This window comes from Hyaena hyaena, unplaced genomic scaffold, assembly GCF_003009895.1.
Source record: "Hyaena hyaena isolate Hyena2069 unplaced genomic scaffold, ASM300989v1 scaffold_59, whole genome shotgun sequence".
Classification (NCBI taxonomy): Eukaryota; Metazoa; Chordata; class Mammalia; order Carnivora; family Hyaenidae; genus Hyaena; species Hyaena hyaena.
The window spans coordinates 2,027,999-2,050,163 of record NW_024080691.1 but is presented as its reverse complement, the minus strand read 5'-3'; the positions used below and the strand labels follow the sequence as shown (position 1 = coordinate 2,050,163).

Sequence of the window (22,165 nt, the reverse complement as noted above, 5' to 3'; positions counted from 1 at the left end):
GCTTTAACAAATAGATTCCAAAGCAGAAAAATGGAGGGATAGCCAACAGATAAAAGGAGAATTAAAAGACACAAAAATCAATTAGAACATATGAACCTTATTGGGATCTTTGATTTGGACAATTTTTTTTTTTTAATGTAGGAGTCAATCAAGGAAATCTGAACATTTTCTAAATTTTTGATGCTATTAAAGAACTGTTAATATTTTTAGGTGTGAAAATGGCATTGTGGTTAGGTTCTCTTTCTCAAAAAATCTTTTAAAGATATACATTGAAATGATAAAAGATAAATTAATACAATATCTGGGATTTGCCTCAAAATAATCTGAAGGGAAGGGCAAACAGAAAAGAGGGGGAACAGATAAAATAAGATTGACCATGAGTTGATAATTGTCAAAGCTGAGATGTGTCCACGGGGGTTCATTATACTGTTTTCTCTACTTGTGCTTCTGTTTAAAATTTTCCAGAATAAAAAGGTTTTTTTGTTTGTTTATTTTTCTAAGCTAGTGCCTCTTTCATACTGAATGGACTAATTATCTCCCATCAAATCTCCATTTAATTTCCTTAGACAGAATCCCAAGGAATAATGCTTTGACTTAAGTTCTCAAGGGCTTTCTGTCAAATAGAAAGAAAGCCCAAGTCCTGAGACGGGTGCTTTCAAGTGCTTCATGACAGACATTCTCCAGTGTGCAAGAGGGTTTTCAGGAATGTGCATAGAGTACTAGCTCATAGAGAGGCAAATACTTAACCCAGCAGCCTGGAAGAAAAGTCTAGCAATTTGTTATAAAGCAGCACATTACAGTTGGACAAATACAGGGTTTTCAGTTGATCTTACATGCTGTGCAACCCTAGGCAAAGAGCTTCACCTCTTTGAGACTTGGTTTCCTCATATATAAATAACAAATCATCACACATAAATTTCCTGATATGATTCCTGGGACATATATGCAAGCTATAATCCTTACGTAAGTATTTATTTAGCTTACTGTTAACCATGATTTGTAACTTAACAATGTTTCTGAGATTCTCTACACTATTTCCAAAATTCAAGTCTTGCTAGAATATACAGCAATGTTCCTTTTAAGAAGAAAACATTTTAACAGCCCTATATTACTAACAGTTTTCATCACCACAAGAGGAGTTTTTAACCATCTGATCTATGTCACTGCAATTCCTTTTTTAATGGGTGTATTTGTCACCAAAGAAAATCATGGGTTGTTTTCTGCTTTTCCCTCATACTAAACAGGTTCTACCCTCCTACAAGATGAAACAAACTGCACAGTTTCCTTTAGTGAATGCTTTCTGAAATTAGAATTTCTCAAGTCGGCATGAAGAGAAAACATTAACCAAAATCCATTTTTTTAGACAATAAACAATTGCTTCCATAATAAATGCTTTGCCAAGAACAGGTTTTACTTCTAGACCAGCAGTGTCCATGATCTTGTAACTAGATTTTTTTTAATGTTTAGCAGCCCACATCACTCTCATGGCATTCCACCTTCTTCCCTAGAGTCTTCATTGACAGAAAAATCAATCAGCAATATTTTCTACTTTACTTTTCTAAACACTCACCTTGGGATATGACCTATTTCATATTCTTTTCAACTTCATGAGAAACTGAATGTTGACTACGTGAATTATATAGCTGTAGACTATATTACTGGAAGATACCAGGGCACAGGCATTATGTGATTATAAATTCTCTGATGGCCACAAACCAATTTCTCTCCTCATTAGTCCTTACTTACCCACTAGCACAGTGATGACCTTGTTGCTGGCATATTGTTCTATCTCCCGCAGCCACTCAGGAAGGCAACGGAAGGATTCCTCACAGGTTATGTCATAGGTGAGGATCAAGGCATTGGCACTTCGGTAGTAACTCTGGGTAATGGACCGAAATCTCTCTTGACCTGCTGTGTCCCAGATCTGAAGCTATAAAGACATAAGAGAAAGATCAGGTTGGAGAAGCAGAAAAGAAAGCATTGCCTTGCTTTAGTTTAGGAATGAAAACACCCCACTCAATTTCATGGTTGTTTGCTGCCCTAAAAAAAAAAAGCAAACATTTTTTTTAATGTGTTGGGTATGTCTGGTTAGGGATAGGAGCTTGCTTTGTTTTTGTTTTTTCTTTGTTTTATTACCTAATTTCTTTTATCCTTTAAAAAAGGCTGAGCATTTATTACATGTCAAGTTCTAAGCATTTTACATGTAACAACTCAATGAAGTAGGTACTATTACTATACTCATTTCTCACATGAAGAAACTAAGGCACAGAGAGATTAAATAACTTGCTTAGGGTCTCCCAGCCAGTATATCTCAGAGCCAATATAACCAGGCTTTGTGATCCCAGAGTTCATGCTCTTGACCATAACAACATATTACAAATGTCGGGATACAGGGCAAGCTGTCATTGTGTGACGGCTGGCACTTCAGTCGACAACTGAAGCAGGAGAACATCCAACCTCCACCACCTTTCCCAGTTCAAAATTCAGATGAATCTATTATGAATCTATTAAGATATTAATCTTTGTTAATGAAAACAGAAACAGTGCCATGGTGGATAGAGAAAATAATTATCTCCTCTCCTCTCCTCTCCTCTCCTTTCTTCTCCTCCCTTCGACTCCCCTCCCCTCCTCTTCCTCCTCCACCCAGGTGCCTCTCTCCTCCTCCTCCTCCTCCTCCTCTCCCCTTTTAAGCACTGAGATCTTGGACAAGTCACTTATCTCTGGGTTTCAGTAGTTTCTTTAGAAAAAGGGGTGAGTAATACACAAACCTACTGGAAGTTCACGTTTTCTAATAACAAAGAATAGAGTAAAAACCATTTCTCCCTGAATTTCTCCGCACAGAGCAGAAAGCTGCCAAGAGAACTGCTCTCCAGAACAATGCACAAGGCCTTGAGAAATAACATCAACAATGGTAAGAATGTTCCCTTCTAAATGCATAAACCTTGTGGCACAAAAGGCATTCACTCCATTAAGAGAACATCATTTCCTCAGAGAAAACTTTCTGAAACATTCCGATTAGGCCAGGTTGCCCATACCCGCCTCCCATCCCCACGTATTCCCTCCTGCAACCCATCCTGTAATTCTCCTTCATGGCGCCTGACACACTCAAATCACTTATTTGTAATAATAGGATTTTGTAAGTGTTTATTTTATTTGAGAGAGAGAGAGCGTGTGTGATCAGGGAAGGGGCAGAGATAAGAGAGAGGAGAGAGAATCCCAAGCAGGCTCCATGCCATCAATGTAGAGCCCAATGTGGGGCTCAAACTCACAAACCGTGAGATCATGACCTGAGCTGAAATCAAGAAATCAAATGCTTAACCGACTGAGCCACGCAGGTGCCCCAAATGTCAAATATTTATTACGGGTGTCATTTAACCTTTACATCTTTACAACAACTCAGTGAGGTAGGTGAGTTTATGCCTCCCCTCCACCTCTTCACTGGTTACTCACAAAGCTGGGGCTCAGACTCCAGACATTCTCATTCCAGTTGAGGACACTTTCCACCACTGTGCTGCCTTTGCTCCCAGAGACTAATTTAAATATACATCTGCATCCAGAGAGGATGAGTCAGTTCGTATCACCCTCTGTTCATACCAGTTTCGCTGAGGAGATTGAGGGGCTGGCAGTCCCTGCCCCCAAACAGCAGCACAAGGCTCTCCTTTGATTTGAAGTCGCAGCTGCTCTTCATGATGTACATGAAAGTCTGTGTGTGCTGAAGGCGACCATACAGATGTTATGGCTTTTGCTGGGACAAAAGCTATTTCTCTGCTCTGCTTCAAACCTAAGGACATGGTTCCCCTCTGCCAGGATGTGTCTTAGAACAACAGACTATTATTTTAATGCCACAATGAGCCTTGAGAAACACTTGTTATTGAATTTAATACTGTCCATCATTAGAAATCAGTATGTTCTCATGATTGGCACATCTTGAGGACAGCTTTGATAGTTAAAATCCACTGAAATATTTTCTAGAATAGTGCTTTTATGGCCTTGACAAGATATATGCTGCTTTCTTATAGGGGGCAGCCTATTTTTAGCCTCAGAGTTGATTCTTAAGGATATCCATATCCCACTGCCTTCATCATTCCATTTGATTTCACTATATTCTCTGCAACTCACTTGCTCCTTTTCAGCATTTCTATGTCATTAATATATGCCCAGCACTATGCTAGGCACAGGGAGGATCCCAAGATGAATAAAACATAATTCCCGATTTCAAAGAGTATAGAGTCTACAGGGAGGACAAACCTAGTAAAGTAACCACAATAAAATAGAAGATGTTCTATTAAAGAGGTGCCAGCAGGAGAGAGTGCCTCCTAGTTTGTGTCTCATGCTGGTCAATATGTTCTCAATAGTGCAGCTATGGGCTTTCTAACCATATTCATCTCCAGCATGGGGCTACACTGTTTATCTCCACTCTTCTTTGCACTACTACTTATCTCTATTGTATTGCAGTCCTAGGTTTACTAGTGTGTCTCTTTGCTAGGCTCAGTACTTTGAGGGCAAGGGCTATCTCTTTTTTTCTTTTTTTGATTATTAACTGAATTTATTTATTTTATTTTTATTTATTTATTTGTTTTTTTACAAATAGTTTATTGTCAAATTAGTTTCCACATAACACTCAGTGCTCATCCCCACAAGTGTCCTCCTCCATGCCCATCCCTCCTCCCCCCCACATTCATCAGTCCTCAGTTTTTGTCAGCATTCAAGAGTCTCTCATGGTTTGCCTCTCTCCCTTTCCCCCACCATTTCCGCCCTTCTTCTCCCCCTTGTTCCTCCATCAAGTTCCTCCTAATCCTCCTATACGTGCAAACATATGATATTTGTCCTTCTCTGCCTGACTTATTTCGCTCAGCATAACACCCTCAAGGTCCATCCATGTTGCTACACATGGCCAGATTTCATGGGCAAGGGCTATCTCTTATTGAACCTTATACTCCAGTGCTTTCCTAACAGGGTACATGGTACACAGTAGACACAACTGAATACTGGCTAGCTGAATGAAAAAAGGATTATAGAATCACAAGAAAGGACTGGTTAATGCTGCTTAAATGATTAGTAGGATAGCTTTACCTATTCTTGGTGCATATCATTTACTACACCGCAGGATGGATATATGGATGAATGGATAAACAGATAGTCAAATGAGTACATATATGTGCATACGTTCAAGACTTTCTTATCTATGCATAAAGGGTTAGTATCCAAAATCTATAAAGAACTTACCAAACTCAACACCCATGAAACAAATAATCCAGTGAAGAAATGGGCCAAAGGCATGAACAGACACTTTTTGAAAGAAGACATCCAGATGGCTAACAGACGCATGAAAAGATGCTCAACATCACTCATCATCAGGGAAATACAAATCAAAACCACAATGAGCACTTCACATGTGTCAGAATCACCAAAATTAATAACTCAGGCAACAACAGATGCTGGCAAGGATGCAGAGAAAGGGGAGCCCTTTTGCACTGCTGGTGGGAATGCAAACTGGTGCAGCCACTCTGAAAAACAGTGTGGAGGTTCCTCAAAAAATTAAAAATACAACTACCCTATAATAAGCAATTGCACTATTAGGTATTTATCCAAAGGATACAAAAATGCTGACTTAAAGGGGCACATGCACCCCAATGTTTATAGCACCACCATTGAAAATAGCCAAATTATAGAAAGAGTCCAAATGTACATCAACTGATGAATGAATAAAGAAGATATGGGCGGTGTGTATGTGTATGTGTGTGTGTGTATGTGTGTATAATGGAATCTTTCTCAGTGATCAAAAAGAATGAAGTCTTGGGGCATCTGGGTGGCTCAGTCAAGTTAAGGATCGGGCTCAGGTCGTGATCCCACAGTTCACATGTCAGGCTCTGTCCTGCCACTTCAGAGCCTGGAGCCTACTTTGGATTCTCTGTCTCCCTCTCTCTCTGCTCCTTGTCCACTTGCACTCTGTCTCTCTCTCAAAAATAAACATTAAAAGAATGAAATCTTGCCAATTGCAACAACGTGGATGGAACTAGAGTGTATTATGCTAAGCAAAATAAGTCATAGACAAATATCATATGATTTCACTCATATGTGGAATTTAAGGAACAAAGCAGATGAACACAGGAGAAGGGAAGGAGAAGTAAGATAAAAAGAGTAAGGGAGGCAAACCATAAGAGACTCTTAAATACAGAAAACTGAGGGTTGCCGGAGGGATGTTGGTGGGGGGATGGGCTAAATGAGTGAAGGGCCTTAAGGCAGGCACTTGGTGGGATGAGCACTGGGTGTTATAAGTAAGTGATGAATCACTAAATTCTACTCCTGAAATCATTATTACACTATATGTTAACTAATTTGGACTTTATTTATAAAATTAAAAAAAAAAACAAAAGATTTTCTTATCTATGTAATATATACCTGATCACAAAGATAGCCAGCAACTCTTCTATTCATATTACAATTAATCTCCTAAAGTTAAAATGTTGTAGTCTGAGCTGAGAGTTTTGCTTGTTATTTATTTATGAGAGACTGAAAAAAATGGGTAGGAGAAATTCTACATCTGTTTTCACCCCATTTTCTACTCAAGGTCACTTTCAAAAAGGAGACCACTTTATTTACTTCATTTAAATCTATTTATTTTTGAAAGAGAGAACATTGCACACTAGCAGGGAAGGGGCAGAGAGGATCCAAAGAGGGCTCTGCACTGACAGTAGCAAGCCCAGTGTGGGGCTCAAACTCATGAACTGTGAGATCATGACCTGAGCTGAAGTCGGATACTCAACCAACTGAGCCACCGAGGTACAGACCACTTTAAGGAAGGGTCTCGACTTTGCTTTTACTTACTTGGCACTAAGGCTTAATAGCCACAAGAATTTTTCTAATGCCTTTGATTTCCTGCCTTCAATCCTGGAATCCATCCTAGAAGGAATGAGCCTTAATAAGGGAGGCTGAGTCAGGGCGACGGGAGAGAGACATAGGTTGTGGTGCTGCCCTGGCACACACCAGGCAGGTGATCCTGCACAAACCACCAGTTCTCTTTTCCACTAGTTACGGGGTTCCAAGAAAGCCTGCACACTACCTGTAAAACAACACTTAAACATCACCATGAGGAGGTATTCATTAAAGAACAAGAATAACAGTAAGACAACAACGCTTTCCCTAGGGACCCTTGGACAGCTCTTCCTTCTTCTACTGAAAGACTGCAGAAGTTGCTCCTCATGTGCCAGCAAGGGAGAAAGAGAATCTTAAGCAGGCTCCACGCCCAGCACAGAGCCCAATGCAGGGCTCAATCTCACGACTGCGAGATCATGACCTGAACTGAAATCAAGAGTTGAATGCTCAACCAACAGAGCCACCAGGCATGCCTCTCAGAGAGTCATTTTAGATCTTGATTCTACATATATGGCTAGAAAAAAACCCTCAAGCAAATTAATTAGGACTGCATTCGGGAGATTAACCATCTCTTACTGTTTAAAGATGAAGGTCTAGGGGCCTAAAGAGGTGACCAGATAGGAACTATGCTATGGATACAGAGATGAGTAAGACACAAACCTTGTTCTTGGGGAGCCTGTGGTTTCATGGTGGAGTTAGATGTTATGAAAAGATGGATTTTAGCTGAGTATAATAAGCACTTAACAATGAGGTTATGGTTTGCAGAAAATGGAATAAATACAATACCAAACCTGGGGATTCAGGAAAAAAAAAATAAGCCTGTTCTTTAACAGTGGAGACCATTTTTTATTCACCCTTATTCATTCCTAGGGCCTGGCACACAGTAAGCACTAACATTTCTGGTCAAAGGAATGAACTCACATGTATATGTGTATATGAAAAGGAAACCCAAACATCTGGAAGTAAAATGCCTGAAACACTAGTTATCTTTACTCAGCTCCTAGGAGTGGCCATCACCTCCACTCTGTTGGAATAGTCGTTACAATTGGCTTTTCCAGCCAATGCTCCCTGGATGTACACTCCTGTCCCCTCCTACTCCCACACCCTAGTTCCTTCTCCCCACCCCAATGTACTATTTTTCTGAGCTTTCTGGTTGGCATTTACATGGATTTCACACCCTGCTTTGTTTTCCAGTGCCCCCAGCTCTCCATTCACTATTGTATTCGATGTGGATGTCTCTGCAGAAGGAACCACTTTGAGGATTTAGGACTGGAAGAGACGCTGGGATAGCTTCGGTCCCCCACTCAGAAGCCTCACCCTAAACACTTCAGTGTGTATCTTTTAAATGCTGCAAGAAGACCCTGGCATTTCTCCACCCTTCCCGAGGCATTTGAAGGCAAGAGTGCAGGTACATATGGGGAAAGGATGCAAGAGACATGGATTCTAACTTGGGACGCTTAGGTTGAGATCTAGCTGGAACTCTATGCTGCAGTTTTCAATGGGCCGCTTATGGGTCACTGCTTCCCCCTATGAGACTCAGCTGTGAAAGATCTGACAGTGCAATTTCACTAACTCTGAAGGGCAGGTAGAGGACAGAGCCAACAATCAGCCTCTCCACACTCTTTCCACAAAATTCAGCCTTATTCCACATTTCTTCCCATCACCTTCCTCCTTTCCTTGCTTCAAGGTGACAGGCCTGTTGTGTCTTCACCCTCCTCTTCTCTCATGGCAGAGGAGACCCCAGGGAGGCAGTGGATCACTAGCTCACAAAACTAGTTAGGATCCCGCCTACCTCCCTTCCTTCCTGTGTAGCCATGGATAAGTTGCTCAATCTCTCTGAAACCTATAAAAGGAAGGTAATTTACCATTTACCTCACAGGGGTTACAGTAAGAACTAAGTAAAATATGAATATTAGGTCACTAATATGATTGACATATTAGGTGAATAAACACTACCTCCCTTCTCCTGTTACCAGACATCCATGGTTCTTACAGGTACCCAACTGTACAGAGGCCACAGAGGGGAAAAGGGAGATCATGAGTCCTTCCTGGACCCCTCATTTAGAATATCTCCCTTGTTACAAAAAGGGGTAGGTGGCAGACACAATAATTCCAACGAGTGATTCATATGACCGAATGACCCATAACCAAAGTGGGAATCAGCAGGCTTTTTCATGGGGCTACTGTTCTTAAGAGTAAACACATCTACAAAGGGAATAGGAGAACTCTGTTTAGAAACAAGTTGCCATGGTTGAGTATATTATTTTAACGCAGGATTTGATTAGGAGATTTAATAAATGTTATGAAAACACTACTTCCTATCACATAGCACAATGAAAGCCTTATTGAATGCTTAGCATCTTACCTTTACTTTTTCACCATTAATCTCCACTGTCTTAATCATAAAATCAACTCCAATCGTGGCTCCTTGCCCTGGAGGGAAAAGACCCTAAAGAGGAAATAAAGGAAAATAATTAAGCAAACCTTTCAACTAAATGAAATGTTCTCCCCTCTCCCCCATCACTATCCATCACTAGCCCCTTCCTTTGGCTGAGTTAACTGGAAGAAAAGAGAACTCTGGTTCGCATCAGGGGAGCCTTGTTTAATTTGATTTTGTATGTATGTATGAGGGGAGGAGGAAGGAGGGAGGGAGAAGGTGGAGAGGAATGCTAAAAGAACAAAGAAACTGAATGGGGAACAAAATGGGGGTGGGGGAGACAGGAGTGAAGAGAGAAAACGGGGAAGGGAAGTCGCAGGGGGCCCTGATTTCAAAGACTGGAACAAAAATCAGACACAAGGATGAAATCGAGGAGCCTGAAGCCATAGGGATGAGAACAGGACTGTTAGAAGAGGAGCAAAATGGATAAATGCTCCCAAAGAGGTAACGTCCACGAAGACTAAAACTGGTTATTGGTTTAGGGCATGGACAGCTGTGGGGGTGGATGCGCACATGAAAAAGCAAACAAGAACTCACTACAAGTAACAGAAGCAAGACAGTGAAGCTTTTGGATTTCCCTCCGCCCTGAGGGAAATGTGCCACATATACAGAATTCTATAAAATCAGAGCCCATACACTCGGAGGATCATCACAGAAAATAAAATTCAGGGAGAAAGTGTAGTAGGAAGAGCGCGACACCAAACGAGTCCCCCTCTCTGGGTCTTAAAGTCGGGGAGCTTGAGGCTGATGCAAACATTTCAAAAGAAAACCAAGCAAAAAATAAAGCTGGGAGGTGAACTAGAAAGATACCATTTTAGCAAAATTACATGTACAATGTGTGTTACTGGTATATAATATTTCCTACAGACTCAGGGAGGGACCTGGAGGCTGGAAGGGATTCTATTAAGGAAGAGCTCTGCACCTAGTTCCTATTCCCTCTTCACTTCTATTCCAGAATTGCCAGAAATTAAAGTAAAATAGACTTAGCTCTGGCAGCTAAGATTAGGGCATCTTTATGTGAGTCTATTCCCTAACAAGGGAGTTCTTTAATTAAAGTTTAAACTTAAAAGACTGAGCTTCAAATGCACAGAAAATATTCCATTGCATGTCTGCAAAAGATGTAAATATAAACATTCATAACTTTACTTACAAATATTGAATCAATTTTCTTCTATTTTGGTTTGGCTCACACACAAGGCTGCCAAGCTTCGAGTTTACCACTCCAGCTGTTTTGCAGTTTAATAAATGCCAAAAAAATAAAAAATAAAACAAATCCTTCCCAGTGTCTCCCCCATCATTTTGTTCCTCAATTCCTCATGTCTCAAAAACAGCTGAATCCAATTCATTTTAACTGCCTACCAAATAACAAAACCAAACATAATCTTGTCTAGGGCATGTTCGTTTTGGGAGGAGTTAAGGAGTGCGGGGGGGGGGGGGGGGGGGGGGGGGGGGGGGGGGGGGGGGGGGGGGTGGAGGGAGCAGGGTGTAAAAAGTAGAGAGAAAAGAAAGTGGTAGTTGTGCTTATTGGTAAAAATCAATGCTCAAAAATGGAAGCATTTTTACCTTTAATGACAACGTTTATGCTTTTTAAAGAGAAAAGCCATATTCCTATGGTCTCAGAAGGTTAGGACACACAGAAAATAAAAACAGGCTGAGAAGCGGGAGAGCTGGGTTCTAATCCTAGCCTTGCCACTAACACGACATACGATGCTAAGAAGTCATTTTGTCCCTGTAGCCCTCAGTTTTCCATCTGTGTAATGAGAGAAGCAGGCTGAATAATCTCTAAGGGATCTTTCGGTAATAAAACAAGGTCACGGGAACTTTTGATAAAGGTCCTAAAAACTCCTCTACATCTCTGCAGTCTCTTTCTCCTGCCAAAAGCAGAAAAGATTACCATTAAGTGGAAGTAAAACCAGTCAGAGTTTCCAGTAAAACACCACGGCCGAGGCTCACTAAGCCCAGATGCCTGGTAGCTTCTTACTTTTGATTTCCCGGGGCCCAGGCTTAGTAAAAAGCATGAGTTCTATTTCGGGTTCATTTACCATGGGAAAGGCCCTGGCATTTCCAAAGGTGATTCTGCCCCAAAGCTGTCTGTGTTACCCAACCTGCCTCTCTAGTCCTGCAGAGAACCACAGACTTTCAGAGCTGGAAGTGGCCTTGGAAATCACCAGGCCCCTTACGTGTGGCAGGGAGGCCCAGCAGGGGAGGTAACTTATCCAGGCCCACAGGATGGGCCAGGGCAGAGCTGAGACTAGGATGGAGTCTCCACGCTCAAGCCGGTGCTCTCTCCAGGGCACCCAGCTGTCCAATGCCTTAGCACAGCTAGTCTCAGCTTCCCCAACTAGCATTATCTGAAAATGCAAGACGCCTGCATCATAATCCTGAAAAGGATGCCATTCATATTTTTTCAAGGAAAACACAAAAGAAGGTCAACTTCAGAATAATTTCTCACTCATTTCTGTACAAAACAGGCATATAATCTCTGGCAGTAATTCTCAAAACAGCAGCAGCCCCAATGGGAACTTGTACTTAGATCCTACGATAAGGACTCAACCCGGGGGGAATATTTAATTTTGTGTAAATAGTCCTTCACTGTTCTCATTTCATTCCTGTTTAATAGACTTAAAAACATCAGCATATTTGGTTCTAAACCAAAATGACTCATCCAGTTGCCTAGGAGGATGTGACAAGGCATAGACAGGGGATTGATTGGCTTAATTTGTATTTGAGGTTTTTTTTAAATTAATATTTAGGCGCAGTCAGTTAAGCATCCAACTCCTGATCTCAGTTCAGGTCATGATCTCACAGTTTGTAAGTTCAAAACCTGCATCGAGCTCTGCGCTGATGATGTGAAGCCTGCTTGGAATTCTGTCTCTCCTCCTCTCTGACCACCCCACCCCCCCGCTCGTGTGCACATGCTCTCTAAATAAATAAATAAATAAATAAACTTTAAAATTAATATTTAGTCTGAGGTCCATACTCATTTGGTTAACACCTTTAGACTGTTAACTGATAATCTATTTTTGATTTAACAATCTGTTTTGTATAGCACACCAAAAGCAAAACCACTTGCCCCTTTCACAAAGGAAGCAACAAGAGCTGCAGCAGGATTGATTGGTGTTGACCCACACAGCCATGCTCCCTTGAGATGGTTCCAAAACTCTGGTCAAGGCTATAAAGCTGGTGCACAAAGGGCACGTTAAGAACCGGCAGCCAAGAGGCCGGCGTAGGGTCCACACACCCACCCTCTTAGGCTCCCCTGACCCCACAGGCCAGGCTGAGAAACCCAACTCTGGACTTCAAGTTCTCTTACCTGAGTGAATCGTCGGACTAGGCACGTCTTCCCCACACCAGCATTGCCAATTAAAACAATTTTAAACAGGAAATCATAATCTTCCATACTCATTTACACAGCTGCAAGGCAAACACAGGCGAGAGTGAGATGGGGCCTGGTCAGACTTGCCCACAGAGCACAAGCTGCGCCAGCCTCGTCTCCTCGGGAACCACGGATCTGACTCATTCGAAGAGCAATTTAATGCTCTTCAGATTAACGGTGATCTCGCCGGCGAGACAGGAACACAGGTGTTTGGTCACAGATGAACTTTATTCCTTCCCAGTTACCTCATGCCACAGAGTGCAAATGATACCAATGGCCTTTTACCTGGTAACCTTTATTCTTCCAAGTCGTGGGGTCACAGGTCACTTGTGTGGCAGGATCTGTTTTCTTTCAGCATTGAAAGGAGATTACAAACCCATGTGCAGACAAGTTGGGGATGCAAGGAAGCAGGGACAAAGGAGAGCCCATCCAAAGCTTCTAAGTGGTTTATGCACATGTGGTGTGTGTCCCTGTGAAGAATGTCAACGGATGGGGACACTGATTGAAGGGAAGGAACTAGGAAGAAATCTCGCAGTCCCCCGTAAGTCCTGGATGAGTTGGAGTCTTCACCGTGGGAGTTAACGCCATCTTTCCCCCTACCACCACCACACGGCCTCCTGCCAGCCAGGCTGACACCACAGCACCTTCCAAAGTGCCTGGCTCCTCATTCCCATGGGCTGTGGCATGTGTCACTCCCTCTGCCCATGATGCCCTCCCTCCTGCCCTTTCTGCGCCACCAAGTCAATCCTGTAAAGCCCAATATAAGCATCTCTTTTTCTCTGAATTCACTGCTCTCCCCCAAATAAAGTCAAACACTTTCATCATCCCTCTGTCCTAAAACCAAGTGTCTGCTTCATCCTTGACGGAAAGGATTATATCTTTCAGCTCTACTTCCCTAGGCCATGTGTGGGGCAGTTATATTTAGTAAATGTCTACACTGTAGAATTAAAAAGTTAATTAGTAGGTCTACTGCTTGAGTATAAGCCTTAGTTTCTCCAACTGTGTTGAAAAGAATACTACATGCTCTACTTCAGAGGACAATTGTAAAGATTTTTTTAAAAAATCTCCAGAAGAACCTTCGTATCCACAAAGTTCTATTCTGGTGAAAACCATTATTATCTATTGGGTTCCTACTATAGTCCTGGGCAAATCATGGTAGGAAACACAGAGATGAGATAGTCTGTGTCCTGGACTAATGTGAGAAAAGTCAGACAACAACCACAAAGTCAAATATATTTCAAACCAGCAGTGGAACTCATTTCATAAGGCGCAGGCAGAGCAAGCCTGGTGGGCTCCTGAGCCTATGAGGGGAAGGGTGCTTGGGAGAGCTGGACAGAGCCTCAGGATCACGCCTACTCGGCAGAGCTGAAGCTCTCACTCCAGTGAGCCCTGTCAAGTAGCTAGGTGGAGGAGATTCCCTACGTGCAGAGATGATTTCTATGTGGGTTTTAACTCATCCTTGGAAAGATAACTGACAACCAGGCCGATATGCATATGGCAGCTCAAGGGTTCTCTCTCAGTTTACTGGGCCTGTGAAGGAAAAACAGTTCTCTGTCAAGGGTCCCCCGTTGTTGAATTCACTAATGTGCCAGGCACTATACTTGGCACCTTAGGTATATTTCCATTTGTCTTTACAAGTCTCTGAGGCTGGCATTTATTATTGTCACCTATTTTACAGGTGAGTAAACTGAGGGTAGCCTGAAGTCATAAAGCTAACAGCCAGAGTTCAAGTTGAGAAGGCACAGGTTGTCATCAAAAGAATTCTAGCTTTGGAGCTAGAGAGAATTTAGGTTCAAATCCTGGCTCTACTATCTTCAAGTCTATGCCTCTGAATAAGTGAAGAATTTTTGGAGCCTCAACTTCCCCATTAACAAAATGGGGCTAATTGTAATGTTTGAAGGAATTCTTGGAAAGCCCCAAAGATCTGGATCTTAGTCACCCGAACTCCTCAATATGACAGCTGTTTTCCATGGTCTGGCTTCTGCCTTCATTGCAAGCTGACCTCTCACCACTCTGCTCATACTACGTGCTCTAGGCTTACTGGATTTCTTCCGTTCCTTCAGTGCATGGGGCTGCTTTCCCCTTCAGACTTTCACATACACTGTTCCTTCTGCCGAGAACATAGAACACAACCTCCCCTCACCACCCCCAGCCCAGCTAACTTTTATTTCTCCTTTCAATTTCACCAAAGGTCACTCTCTAGTATGCTTCTCTGACCTATTAGGAGGCTGACTCCCTGCTGGACACTCACATGATACCCTCCCCTGTCCTATAGTCATGCTCACCAAGCTTCACTGTACTGATTTATTTATATCTGTCTTACGCTCCAAGTCCATCCCTCAGCACCTCCGCCCTATATACACACGTGCACACACATGACTATAAGCAGCATGAAAGCAATGATGTGTCTATCTGGTTGAGTCACAATCCTAACCCTTCCCCATCGGACCCACTGTCATCTGTGCTGCTGCCACCGTCACCACCATCTCATTCTATGTTATTAACTCATTTAATCCTCATAGCACTCCTAACAGGTGAACACCATTAGCATCCTAACTTGACAGATGGTGATACTGAGACACAAGAGAAGTTAAATAAGAAGCTGTTAAGGTCTCACTTAACTGGTGGAGCTGAAATTCAGACCCAGGTAGCCTGGGTCTAACCCCTCATGGACGTCTTTAACACACTACCTGTAGTGCCTTTCCCAATGCCTGGTTTGTGGCAAGAGCTTAAGAAAGATCTGATGAATTGAATGATAAAGGGTAAGCACTCAATAAAATATGATTTTCTTTTTATGTTCCCTTCTGGCTTCACATCCAAAACTCTTGCCACCACACTGTAGTACTTTAATTAAGAATCAATGAGGCGCCTGGGTGGCTCAGTCGGTTAAGTGTCTGATTTCAGCTCAGTTCATGATCTCACGGTTCATGGGTTCAAGCCCCATGTCGGGCTTTGTGCTCACAGCTAGTTCAGAGTCTGGAGCCTGCTTCAGATTCTGTGTCTCCCTCTCTCTCTGACCCTCCCCTGCTCATGCTGTCTCTTTCTCTCTCCCTCAGAAATAAATAAAACATTAAAAAAAAAAAGAATCAAGGACAAACTCCAGATAAAAACTCAGGAATGCAGTATGTTCATTAAAATTCAAGAAAGCTTTAATAGTGAGAAGAAAACAGAACTCAGACATAGGGACAGGGATAGCACAAATACGTGGGGCTCCCTGGGTCCCACACATCCCACAACTCGCTGCCTTCATAAGCCAGTGAACAGGCAGCACAGGACTGGACAGTGTCCTTCTGTGCGTGGACTGTTTGCCACACATTTACTCCTCCATCTTTGGCAGAGGCCCAAGACACAAGGCAGAGAAGTCAGAGAATGTCCAAATTTAAAGGCCTGAGAAACCAGGTTCCTAAGAGGTGTTGAAATTCTGCACCTTCAGGGAAAGAAGGGGAAGAATTACTTGGTCAGAGTCAATGCTGACAGTCAAATCTCATGTGGCTACCACCTGGAGAGAGCCACAGAGGATAAATTAAGGCCCTTCTCCTTTCTATAAGAAATTACTTTAATGCTCTGTTGAATACTGTTGTTGTTTTTAAATAAAGCTCTGGGGGAAAGTGTTTGGTCTCTTTGAAAACACGGGCTGTCTGTGGCTACGGCTGGACTGCACACTACGGGTTACCTGCTGTGGTCACCGTGCTGTCTCTAATAGAAAACACATTGCTGACTGAAAAGCTCACAGGATTCTCTGAAAACTATGCTGTGAGGAAGCCCTTCTGACTGGTAAGTAAGGTAACAGCTCAGGCACTGCCAGTCACCATGGCGAGAGCATCCCAGGAGGGGGAAACCCATTCAGAATCAGTTAGTGACACGCAGCGCCGCTATGTTGACAACAAAAGTCACACCTTGTCTGAGGAGCAAACATGTCAAAAGATATGCTACTGACCAAGCATTATTCTAGGGATTGTTTTTAGTTTTTTTTTTTTTAATTTATTTATTTTGAGAGAGAGAGAGCAGAAGAGAGTGGGGGGAAGGGCAGAAAGAGAGGGAGAGAGGAAGAAAGAGAGAGAGAGAGAGAGAGACCCAAGCAGGCTCTGCACTGCCAGCTCGGAGCCCAGTGCAGGGCTCAAACTCACAAACCATGAGATCATGACCTGAGCTGAAGTTGTACACTTAACTGACTGAGCCACCCAGGTGTCCTATTCTTGGGATTTTACATTCTATCATTGTCAACGATAATAATCGCTGACACTCATTTGACGCTTATAATGTGCCAGGCACTCTTCCACATGTGGGTACTCATTTAATCCCCACAACAATCCTAGGAGGTGATATCATTATTATCCCCAGATCTGACTCCAAAGCCTGGCTCCTCCTGAAGTAGGATGCTGCTGTCCCTGTCCCGCGGTAGACAGCACTGCTGACTTGTCCTAAGGGCCGGAGACTCAGTTGAATGGAACCCCTCAATGCCTGTGAACTGCAATGTTCTAGAATCTCCCTCCTCTCGAAGCAGCACACCCACACTGATAGGGCCACACACTGATTCCAGATCACACAAGCACTACACCTCACAGTGTCCTCTGACCCAAGGTCTCTTTGAGGAGCTGGACCCTGACTTTCCCCTAAATACCACTCCCACAATTCATTCATCCATGTAACTAAGTACTGGGCATGAGGCAACAAACAGGAATACTACTCAGATAAATCCGCAAAACCCCAAACATCATAATCACCAAAGTAGCTCTAAATAAATGGATATGTGAATAAGATTCACAGGAAAAATAGATGAGGAAAAGAAAAAAATGCATTTAAAAAAGATACAGTAAATGAGGTGTACTATGAAAAGAAAACATTCTAAAGCAATGTGATTTTGGTAACATAAACCATTTATCAAAGTGACCTTTAAAAAAAACACACTGTATTCCCTGTTGCACAGTACATTTCTCCCCTCACCCATCTGGGCTCAGTATAACAGATAAAGTCAAGGCTTCTGGTAAATGGTGGCCTTATCCCCTCGCCCAGTACCACTCCAGAAAATTATATTTTGGGGAGCTTGTCTTTGTTCAAAAAATCACATGTCTCATTCAAGTCCTTTACACTTTCAGGGTCTCAACCTTGAACTGTAAACTGGGGGGTTTGGGTAAAGAGGTGCCACGGCCCTTCTCAGGACAGTGTGTGGGGCCATTCTCTCATGCCAGAGAGGCAGCATGGGTAATGACACCAAGAGACCTGGGTCTGCGGAAGAGCTGTGTAAAGTCTCCTCACCCATAAAATGAGGATAACAGAATCTACTATGACAGTCACCGAGTTGCTTGACAGACAAATAAGATAATGCATGGAAAGTGACACTCACAAAATATAATCATCAAATGTCATACTTGACAAGAGTCATATATGACAGCATTACATATACTGATTGCAGAAAATACAGCCAAAGAAGAAGGAAGAGAAAATCACTTATAGTGTCTTTCCATAACCATACCTCTGCCTGGGGATAACATACATTTAACATTTTGGTATACATCCTTCTAGTTATTTTGTTTATATACACTGACCTGTACATGTATAGATTTTCAAATGTATAGATTTTAAAGACAAAAACAATTATAACATTATGCAGAATTTTTTGTTTTCTAGAGAGGGTATTTTCCCAAAACCCAAAATCAGAACTCGGTCTACAAACAAAACTGACTACCAAAGACCCTCAGCATTCATTCAACATTTGCTCCCGTGAACCTAAATACTCCAGAAAGGGGTGGCAGAAGGAAAGCTTCACAGTGACCAAGCTTTGAGAAATACTAAATACTATCACTCAATCTCGAAGATTTAAAAAATTCTAGGGATGCCTGGGTGGCTCAGTCAGTTAAGTGTCCGACTCTTGGTTTCAGCTCAGGTCACGACCTCATGGTTCATGAGTTCAAGCCCTACATCGGGCTCTGCACTAACAGCATGTGGTCTGCCTGGGATTCTCTCTCTCCCCCTCTCTTTGCCCTCCCCCTTTCTCTCACAAATAAACTTAAATAATATTTAAAAGGTTCTAAAAGTTCTAAAAATTCCCATCATGACCCAGGATTTACCATATGTGATTTTAGCTGAGAGTTCTTTTCTCATCCAACATCTTTTAACAACAACAAAAAAATCCTTTGCTATGTAGTAAACATTATTTTATAGCACCTGAAATCAGGGCTGCCATCTAGGTGGGGTTGCTACATGAAAGAAAATAAAATAAAGAAAGGAAAAGGGAAAGGGAAGAGGAAGGGGTAAGAGAGGGAGAAGGGGAAGGGAACGGAAGGCCCAGATAAATTTCAATTTCAGATAGCAACGAATAAACTTTAATGTAAGTTTGTTCCAAATATTGCATGGCACATACTTATACTAAAAAGTTATTAGCTGTTTATCTGAAATTCAAATTTACTGGGCAATACTACCCAGAGAAAACTCAAGTAGTCAGATCTAGTAGAAACAGAGGCGCCAAACACAATATCATGCCTACCCAGAAGCTGTGGAGGGAGATCGGCAAGGTATGAGAAATAAGATAAGCCTGATGAATCAAAACCAACAAACGGAGGAATAAAAAAGGGCAACAAGTAGCATTTGAAGAAGGTATTACTGAGCTTGGGTATTTTAGACTCTGAGTCACACTCTAGGGACCAGGTTCGGACCGGCACACAGGGCTCTGTGGGTGAGTCTCTCCCTTCTGGACAATCCCAGAGCACTGTGAGCCTCTAAGTACATCTCCACATGTGCACCTGCCTGGTGCGGGCGGCTGTGCTCCACACATTGACTGCCCCTACTGTCCTTAAGGACAAGAACCATGCTTCAACAAGACACTCACGTCAGCATATTCCAGTGCCACGTTCAAGCAGACACTGAATTGCAAGCATTTGATCTTTCACTCTAACAAGGTTCTGTCTCAGGAAGCTCATTAGTGCTTAATTACTAGAAAGCAATTACTAAACATTACTATAATCAACTGCTGCAAGCTCACTTGCTTTACATAAGCTGCTAATTTCATGTTATTGCAAGTTAATCATTCTTCTTGGCCAGAGATGTCAAACACCCACCTGTGCCATGGCTGCTCCTCATGCACTGGGCCATAATCTCCAGCATTCTGACGTGGCCCTTTACAGTTTACAAAATGCTCTCACAGACATGATCTAATCTGCACCTGCCAACAATCTCACGAGCTGGTTCTTAGCACTCACTATACAAGTGAGAAAACTGATGGTTTATGTAATGAAGTGTCACCCTAAGTCATACACTGGTGACTTGCAAGGTGGCCTCTGCATCCTAGCCACCTAGGATATAAGGATTTTACATTCTATCACTGTTAATAACAATAATAATAATAATAATAGCTTACACTTAATTCAATGCTATTACATGCCAGATACTCTCCTTCATGTACATACTCATTTAATCCTCACAACAGCTCTAGGAGGTGGGTACTATTATTAATACTCCCAGCTTACAGAAGAGGAAACTGTAAGCCTCCATCAAAATTACACAGCTAATGAGTAAAACTGCCAGGATTCAAAACCCACGTCTTTCTGGGAAAAAATTAAGTTGGAACTCTGTCTCATTCTTTATACTAAAATAAATTCCAGATGGATTAAAGATTTGGATTTTGAAAAATGAAAACATAAGAGTACTAGAAGAAAGCATGGTCTATGGAAAATCTTAAAGTATGAAAGGCTTTCTACGGATTACTCAAAATCAGGGCCATAAAATAGATCAACCAATTTGACTAAATTTTTTTTTTAATTTCTTAAACATTCATTTATTTTTGAGAGACAGAGAAAGACAGAGCAAGAGTGGTGGAGGGGCAGGGAGGGAGACACAAAAACTGCAGCAGGCTCCAGGCTCTAAACTGTTAGCACAGAACCTGATACGGGGCTCAAACTCACGAACCGTGAGATCATGACCTGAGCTGAAGTCGGATACTTACCAACTGAGCCACCCAGGTGCCCCTTGACTAACTAAATTTTTTAAAATTTCTGCATGGCATGGGGTGCCTAGGTGGCTCAGTCGGTTAAGTGTTAGCTCTTGATTTCTGCTCAGGTTATGATCTGTGGGTTATGTGATTAAACCCTGCATCCAGCTCCGTGCTGAGTGTAGAGCTTGCTTGGGATTCTCTCGCTCTTTCCCTTGCCCTTCTCCCCGACTTTTGCATACACACACACACACACACTCTCTCTCTCTCTCTCTCTCGAAAAAAGAAAAAAAAAATGCTGCATGGCAGAATAAAAGAGGAATTGATTAAAATATCTGAAATACATGTAACTAAGGGCTAATTTCCTTAAATGCTTAAAGAATTCCTATAAATCAAAAGAAAAATTGAATAAGTCAATAGAAAAAAATGAACAAAGGACATGAGCAGACAGTTTACAAGAAGGGTAATAAAAAGGCACTTATATATTTTTTAAATGATCAGCTTTACTCCTGAGTAAATTCAAACTCTAATTATTTTATAATTATAATTCTAAACAATTAAGATTATAATTTATAAGGGAAACTATAGTCAATTCATAATCAGAAGCCATTTTTCATTTCAGACTGGCAAAGTTCACTCTGTATGGGAGTACAGAGAAACGGGGCACGTGTATACCACTGGTAGGAAGTAAATCAATGCAACCTCTATGGATGGCAATATTGATTTAAAACTAAAAAGGCTATTACAAACCCTCTGACCCAGTAATTCGACTTCTCCGAATGAATCTCTTCTACTTACATAATACATGTGTACAAAGACACATGTAGTAGGATATTCATTGCAACAATGTTTGTACTAACAAATATGAAAACAACCTGAAAGTCCATCAGCAGGAAAATGGTTGTAAGATTATGACAACTATACATCAATATACTATGCGGCCTGCCGTGGACATGTGCAAGATGCATTAAGCTAAAGAGGCAAGGTAGGAAATGGTGTGTATGGTATGAAAAGAGGGCATTCAATTATTTATCTGTATAAGCATAAAATATCTCCGGAAAGATATTAAAGAATACTACTAACAGTGTTTGCCTCTGGAGAGGCTGTAGTTTCCAGCTCTAGGAAAGGGAATAATCTCCAGCTCTTAACAAATTGTGTTCCGACCTTCCACCCGGTCTGCGGTAGTGCTTGAAAGGCAGGACGGTTTTCTTAAAACAGTGAGAGAAGAAAATGATCTAGTTTCATTCTTCTGCATGTTGCTGTCCAGTTCTCCCAACACCATCTGTTAAAAAGGCTGTCTTTTTTCCATTGGATATTCCTTCCTGCTTTGTCAAAGATCAGTTGGCTGTATACTTTTGGGTCCACTTCTGAGTTCTCATGAGAGACTCTTGAATGCTGACAAAAACTGAGGACTGATGGATGTGGGGGGGGAGGGGGGGATGGGCATGGAGGAGGGCACTTAGGGGATGAGCACTGGGTGTTATGTGGAAACTAATTTGACAATAAACTATTTGTAAAAAAAAAAACAAAAAAAACAAAAAAATAAAGATTA

General features: G+C 41.9%; 1 protein-coding gene across 1 annotated transcript in view; it reads right to left on the bottom strand.

Annotated features, from left to right (window-relative positions):
• RAB30 (RAB30, member RAS oncogene family) overlaps nt 1-22,165 on the bottom strand; it is an 81,540-nt gene that overhangs the window by 5,690 nt on the left and 53,685 nt on the right. Inside the window, exons 2-4 of the mRNA XM_039231812.1 lie at nt 12,627-12,727; nt 9,242-9,325; nt 1,747-1,930 (exon numbers count right to left, since the gene is read on the bottom strand). Of these exons, the coding sequence (XP_039087743.1) occupies nt 1,747-1,930; nt 9,242-9,325; nt 12,627-12,719 (361 nt within the window). The 5' untranslated portion in view covers nt 12,720-12,727. The remainder of the gene's footprint in view (nt 1-1,746; nt 1,931-9,241; nt 9,326-12,626; nt 12,728-22,165) is intronic.